The 7,838-nt window shown below is 43.2% G+C and overlaps 1 protein-coding gene across 1 annotated transcript; it reads left to right on the top strand.

Moving 5' to 3' along the window:
- The first annotated feature begins 7,067 nt into the window (after window positions 1-7,067).
- LOC138957085 (octapeptide-repeat protein T2-like) lies at window positions 7,068-7,520 on the top strand. The gene has a single exon (XM_070328253.1). The coding sequence runs from the start codon at window positions 7,068-7,070 to the stop codon at window positions 7,518-7,520; it is 453 nt and encodes a 150-aa protein (XP_070184354.1).
- Window positions 7,521-7,838: the final 318 nt, after the last annotated feature.

Raw genomic sequence — 7,838 nt, 5'->3', positions numbered from 1 at the left:
TTGAAGGTTATTTGTGTTTTATGTATTTTTGTGTATTTTTGCTGTGCATGGTGTGAGTGACTGAAGTTTGTAGTGTTTTCTTGTTTCAAATTTGGTGCAATTTGGTCCATAAACGGCTGAGATCGAAGACGTCAAAGTGTGACTCGCAGACAGACAGCCTGATTTTCATACAATATTTTTTATTAATGGACTAGCGAGTGCACCCGCATTGCCGGGTGATTTTTGCGCCCCCCCCCCCTCCTCCCCCCCCCCCCCCCCCCCACCTGACCTACCCTTCCAAATGCGGCAGGACTGACGAAAAATAAAAAAATAACTCCCCCCACTTTCGTTTTCTCTTTTCTCCCCCTACGCGGGAAGCCGCGTTTCAAGAAAGCAAAAACACCCCCTCCTTCGGCGCCAAGGCTGAAGAAAGTAGTTTTAATACACGACCGCCTACGGAATCTTGAATGCCAATGATGGGGGCAGACGTTCGTCAAAATTTGGTGCAATCTGGTCCATAAACGGCCGAGATCCAAGACGTCAAGTGTTACTCACAGACAGACAGACACACAAACAAACGAACAGACAGCCCAATTTTCATATAATGGATGGAACTGAAGCCGGTTTTATACCAAAAACATCGTAATTCCTTTCATTATTTTTTAGTAGTAATTGACCTACAACACGTTATTGGTACAATTTTAGGCTATTGCAAACTCTTTTCAATCACGTAAAATTAATCATGTTTTGCTTGAAATATTTTTTTGGGGGGTTAATTAACATTATCTTCAAGGGTTTAAAAAGAAAGGATTCGTCAACGTCAGTTGCCATGAGTCCCTGGGACTCGTCATACTTTAAAATCTGAATTCGAAAAATAGCTAGAGGACACTACCTCAACGTTTTCAGCGCCTCCTAATCTATGGCTTTGTAAACATGGGTCATTCTAGAAGGGATTATCAATCTGCGTGTGTTGTCTCGTTTTGTCTTGTCTGGTTCTGTCCTGTCCTGTCCATATTTTAGGTTAGGATAGGAGATGGCTCCTCGCAGTCGGCTTGACTTTAAACAACATGATGACCCCAAAACAAAGTGAACCACTGGCTGAACTAACGATTATGCTTTTTTCCAGATGATTATGAAAAACTCCGTAGGAGAGAAGATAAATCTTTGGACTTCACTGATCTTTCCACGGAGACGGAGACAGATGCTGAGTACAGTCAACCACGCAAGGCTCGAGCACATGTCAGATATAGGTAGGTAGAGAGAAGTGATACATTTTCATCTCACTACCCTGTGGAAGAGATGCTGTGGGACTACCTTTAAATTTTGTATCTTTAATTTATTCTTCATAACATAACATATTGTTTCAAGCCCAGCGGACTACAAAGAGCCTTTAATTTATTCTTCTTATACTACTATTAGGTAATCCCAATAATCGGCAACTATCCTCAACAGGGTTCGTACGGTCAGGGAAAGTCTGTGAAAATTTGAAGAGTTTTTCCAGCGCCTGGAAAGTCTTGGAAAAATGGCCAAACTGTCAAAGGTCTGTGAAAGTCTTGATATTTTGCCATTTGTAAATTTGGCCAGATGTTTAAATGACAGTTTCTGAGCTCAGATGACCCCAGATTGCAGCATTATGCTTCCATGAAAACAAAATGTTTTTTTTGTTTTTTTTTGGGGGGGGGGCATGCCCCTGGACCCCCCTAGCACGTTTTGTGCTTTGCGCCTTCAACTTTATTCCACTTTAGGTCTTGGAAAGGTCTTGAAAAGGTCTTGGAATTTTCAAATGAATTCCCTGTACGAACCCTGCTGAGTCAACGAGTGATGCCCTCTTTGACAAATATCTCATATTTTGTCTTTCATTGTTTGTGTAGTTCTCCACTTCAAAGTGAAACGAGAGGAGATCAAAGCAGAAAACGATCAAGAGACAACGAAACTCCTTCACCCCGACCTGAGAAAAGATGCCGATCCAGAGGACACAACAGCCAAAGCCCACCTCCCCAATCCAACAGAAGACGCAACAGCCAAAGCCCACCTCCCCAATCCAACAGAAGACGCAACAGCCAAAGCCCACCTCCCCAATCCAACAGAAGACGCAACAGCCAAAGCCCACCTCCCCAATCCAACAGAGGACACAACAGCCAAAGCCCACCTCCCCAATCCAACAGAAGACGCAACAGCCAAAGTCCCTGTGCCCGATCACCGAGAAGTGACAGTCCCCTTCCCCGAATCCGGTTCGATAGAAGACCGAACAGTCGTCCTTCCACAACTTCCAGACAGGACACATCTCAACAACACGTAGATTGTTGTAAGTAACAATTATTTCAACATAATATTTTTTAACGGTTTATTCTTTAAACTAACACTAGAGGGTGTGGACCCCATGGTATGAACTGGATTCCGTGGTAAGCGCTTGACCCCGGCTAGCGGCTTCGCCACATCGCACCCGTGGTATGCTCTTGAGCCCGCTAGCGGCTTCGAGGCGTCGGCCGGTGAAAAATGGAAAATAACGGTTTTTAAACTGGACTCCGTGGGAAGCGCTTGGCCCCCGGCTAGTGGCTTTGCTGCGTCGCACTCTAATTGGTATGCTCTTGAGCCCGCTAATAGTTTCACCGCGTTGGTTGGTGAAAAAAATGGAAAATAACGGTTCGCCGGGTCGGAGGGAAAAAATCAAACCCCGTAATGACCTTCCAAGGACCGAGGCCCATAAATTATATATACACCAAATTTGGTGAAAATCGGACCGAAATTGCAGATTTGCATAAACATCACACACACAGACACACCAGATGGAAATTATATATTAGATTGGCTTGCTGGCACAATGTCATGATTTATTTGGGTTTCAACTTGCAATTTTAAGATTTACAAAAGCCAGCTCCAAATTCCAATCTAGGACTGATCATAAGAAATTTGAGATTCTCCCCTTGGGAGTGCAGAAAAACGGCTTACATTTCACCTGTACGATAAATCATGGAGTATTGCATGTTGAAGATAAATACCAATGTCAAAAGTCGTGCAGGACATGATAAAAACCGCTTCGCTCAACATCCCATGTTCTGCTTGCAAAAGGGTGTCAGGAACATAGAAATAGTCTCTGTGCCACTTGCCCACAAAAAATGGGATTTCAGGGTTTAACTCCTGCTATGTGAGTCATAAATTTCAAAGCCTTCACATAGCGAATCCGGCATGACAGGTCTTAAAAACTGTCCTTGCCAAGGATGAATATACGGAGGAACGGAGTTATCGTCCTTGGGAACCTAGGATGGCTCAATCGGATGTAAATTCTTAGCCGGAGCGGCAGTTTCCGCTCAAATGTTCTGCTCTCCAGCTGACTATTTGGCGAAGATTTCTGAAGTTAGCCGATCTTAAACAAGTGCAAAATTAATTGCTTCTCATCTGATCGAGCACGCTCGTTGCGTACTTATTTTGCTTTCCGGTATGTAGAAAAGTATGGATCGGAAAACGAAAAAAAGAACATTTTTAGCTCACTTGCATCTGGCGTGTAAACTGAATGTTTTATTCGCCAATTTTTAAATTAACTCAACTTGGCGAGTAAATTACTCGCCACTTTCAAGGCAGGACCTGAATTCCGGCTACTGTGTCAAATTTCAACTCTATCGGCCAAGTGGTTTTCAAGAACGAAGCCGTTAACCTTGGACAGACGCACACACACAGACAGACCTACAATTAAAGTTTGCTGGACCTCCATTGAATATGGATGGATAAAAGTATCCACTATGAAATTTCCCTTTAATTGTTTCCATAATTTTGTTGTTGTCTCAACTCGATCTTTTCTTTTCAGCCAAACTAGTGGATCGGCTAACACCATTTTTTGAAAAGGTGTTCAAAAGACTGGGCGAATTAAGCATAGAGCTTCAGCATCTGAACAACAGAATCGGCAGACTGGAGGAGATGTTGCAGTCTGGAGGTGCAGGACAGGTCCTTCCTCCACAGCCCCCTCGCGCTTCGTTGCCATCGGAGATCCATTACCCTATACAGACAGCGGCGGTGATGAACCAACTTGATGCTTGTCTTGCTGAGGAGACTGACAGAAATCGGGCGGTTTGTATAAGTACTTGCATTATGCACTTTTGTAAAAAAAAAAAAATCAAGGAAGACGGATCTCATTGCTGTATTTCTTTGGGAACGAAGGCTGTTGCTACACTTTTTTTCCAGTAATGCTTTTTTGTTTTCAATCTTTCTTCTTCTCCTTAAAGAAAATTTCTGATACAATGAGTTGGGTAGATCCTCTGGAAGGCTATATAGATCTACAAAACAGCTGCTAGTCGCTCATCTTTTTTGCACATGTTTTGGGTGAATTGAGCTCTGTATGATAGACGTTACCTGAGAAAAAATGCTGTGTGAAGGAAACCCTGTTTCGATTTCACCGATTACAACTTTTCACAATTTTATAATTTTACATTGTCAAGTGTTACTATGGTTGGAAGTGAGTTATCTGTTCATATAGCACAGTTTGCATAAATGACTGCTTTATGTTAACATGGAACAAATTACGAGTCTGCTCCAACTTTAACAATAAAAAAAATGTGACGAAAGAAACTAATTATTGTTCTCCATTTACAAAATAGGTTTGCCTCTTCATACCATTCTGGACACAGATGAGGTTGTCTGAGGAACTCGTATATCAGAGCTCCAACATTAATAAACCAGTTCCTTTCCTCGGCAATGCACAATTGCGGTCTTAACAATACATTTGTTTAAACTTCCGCTAATATACAGGCATGATGCGCTTGAGCCGATCAGTGGGAACCCGCCCACACAAATTTCTTGTACTAAATACAGGTATAGCAGATTTTTTTTCTCTCCTGATATTGTTAATTTCAATAGGATTGTTTTGTTTCCAGGCTCTTTACCTCTCTGCAATTGGCGGTGCCAGCGTTCGGGATGCGGTGAAGAATATCTTCAAGAAGCTGATGTGTCCAAGGCTGGCAGTGACATACACCTTCACCGGGAAGAATAAGGAGAAAGGGGTGTTCAAGGATCTAAAAAATGTTGTGGAGACGATCTATGGTGAGAACTTTTATGTGATTAAATCGCTGTTATTTACAGTAATCAATGTGTTATCAGAGAGATAAATATTACTTTTCGTAGACAGTCACATTTTGACTAATTTGTCGAATAAGGACTTTGTTTTTCAAAAATTGTTGTGTGGTATTCTTATCGATCGTATGAGCAAATTATGTTCTTGTGTAATTTTTTTTTTAAATACGAATTGTTTGGCAGCTGTTAGTAATTCCACAGTGAAAAAAAGCTGATGACATGAAACGGTCAAGGAAGACAATCGCGTCGATCCATGATCACACGATTATCTCCCTTGACCTTGATGACAACATGAAAAGGTCAAGGACGATACTCCTGTGATCATGGATTGACCGTTTCTTTCAGTCAGCTGTTTTTTCACTGTAGAATGACTAAATTTAACAGCTCATATCTGCCAAACTATACATATAATTTGTTATTTCCAGTGGAACATAATTTGATCATACGATCAATAAGTATGGTGTTCTTATTCACCATTTTTGGAGAGGAAAAAACCCATATTCGTAAAAAAAAAAAAAAAAAAGTGTCATATTATAGAAAATTACTTTTGGAGTGTGCGCTCTTTACTATTTATCTCTCTGGTGTTGTGAATCAAATTATGAGTAAAGAATGCCTATGACTTTTTCCAGTTTTACTTTTTTAATTCTGCAAACACGAAAACAAACTTTGTACAGGGTTCGTACAGGTCTGTGAAGGTCCTGGAAGTTTGGGAAATTTTGACAGTCATTTTCAAGTCTTTGAAAACCAACCAAAATTACCATGGTCTTTGAAAGTCTTTGAAAACCAACCAAAATTACCATGGTCTTTGAAAGTCTTTGAAAACCAACCAAAATTACCATGGTCTTTGAAAGTCTTTGAAAACCAACCCAAATTACCATGGTCTTTGAAAGTCTTTGAAAACCAACCCAAATTACCATGGTCTTTGAAAGTCTTTGAAAACCAACCCAAATTACCATGGTCTTTGAAAGTCTTTGAAAACCAACCCAAATTACCATGGTCTTTGAAAGTCTTTGAAAACCAACCCAAATTACCATGGTCTTTGAAAGTCTTTGAAAACCAACCCAAATTACCATGGTCTTTGAAAGTCTTTGAAAACCAACCCAAATTACCATGGTCTTTGAAAGTCTTTGAAAACCAACCAAAATTACCATGGTCTTTGAAAGTCTTTAAATTTCGGGCTGTTGGGTAGCCCAGTCAGGGTAGTCAATAAAATCGTTATTTTCTTGGAATTTTGGGGCAAAGTTTGAATGCAGACGTTTGGACGACAAACTTGTAGTACATTTTGGTAAGTAGAAATTTAATGCAAAAAGGAATGTGTATGCATTGCAGATGCTGTCAGGAAAAGATTCCCGGAAGCCACAAGATCTGAGTTTGACTCTATCACAGGGATAGTCTTGACAAGAAACTGTGACCGGAGTGGGCAGAAACAGGAAAGGCAGGCACAGAGGAAGGAGAACGAGGTGCAACAACACAGGGACAGACAACATATGGATAGAGTGGAGATGGAAAGGCAGGCACAGAGGGAGGAGAACGAGGTACAACAACACAGGGACAGACAACATATGGATAGAGTGGAGATGGAAAGGCAGGCACAGAGGGAGGAGAACGAGGTACAACAACACAGGGACAGACAACATATGGATAGAGTGGAGATGGAAAGGCAGGCACAGAGGAAGGAGAACGAGGTACAACAACCCAGGGGCGGACAACGCGGGGATAGAGTGGAGATGGAAAGGCAGGCACAGAGGGAGGAGAACGAGGTACAACAACCCAGGGGCGGACAACGCGGGGATAGAGTGGAGATGGAAAGGCAGGCACAGAGGGAGGAGAACGAGGTACAACAACCCAGGGGCGGACAACGCGGGGATAGAGTGGAGATGGAAAGGCAGGCACAGAGGGAGGAGAACGAGGTACAACAACCCAGGGGCGGACAACGCGGGGATAGAGTGGAGATGGAAAGGCAGGCACAGAGGGAGGAGAACGAGGTGCAACAACCCAGGGGCGGACAACGCGGGGATAGAGTGGAGATGGAAAGGCAGGCACAGAGGGAGAAGAACGAGGTGCAACAACCCAGGGGCGGACAACGCGGGGATAGAGTGGAGATGGAAAGGCAGGCACAGAGGGAGGAGAACGAGGTACAACAACCCAGGGGCGGACAACGCGGGGATAGAGTGGAGATGGAAAGGCAGGCACAGAGGGAGGAGAACGAGGTACAACAACCCAGGGGCGGACAACGCGGGGATAGAGTGGAGATGGAAAGGCAGGCACAGAGGGAGGAGAACGAGGTACAACAACCCAGGGGCGGACAACGCGGGGATAGAGTGGAGATGGAAAGGCAGGCACAGAGGGAGAAGAACGAGGTGCAACAACCCAGGGGCGGACAACGCGGGGATAGAGTGGAGATGGAAAGGCAGACACAGAGGGAGGAGAACGAAGTGCAACAACCCAGGGATAGAATGGAGATAGAAAGGCAGGCATAGAGGCTGGAGAATGAGGTGCAACGACCCAGGGACGGACAACGCAGGGATAGTTCTGACCCCCTAAACTGTCCCTTTGATACAATTAACCATACACGTGATATGTACCTGAAATATTTGATGTTTTTTTCCCTTTTCTCCTGTCCTAGTTTGTCCAGCTTCATGGAGCCATGTTTTTTCTGCTTCTGTTCTTTTATTTGTTTATTTGTATTGCTTTAATTGTCCCCCTAGGGGGGCATCTTTTATTTTTGGTTCCTAGGGTCACCTAATGCGCCCCCATGGCATGCGAACATATTTTTAGGTGGGCCTCTGTTTTCATTT

This window comes from Littorina saxatilis, unplaced genomic scaffold (assembly GCF_037325665.1).
Source record: "Littorina saxatilis isolate snail1 unplaced genomic scaffold, US_GU_Lsax_2.0 scaffold_370, whole genome shotgun sequence".
NCBI classification, from domain to species: Eukaryota; Metazoa; Mollusca; class Gastropoda; order Littorinimorpha; family Littorinidae; genus Littorina; species Littorina saxatilis.
The sequence above is the reverse complement of the archived record's forward strand: the minus strand, read 5'-3'. Positions and strand labels throughout refer to the sequence as shown.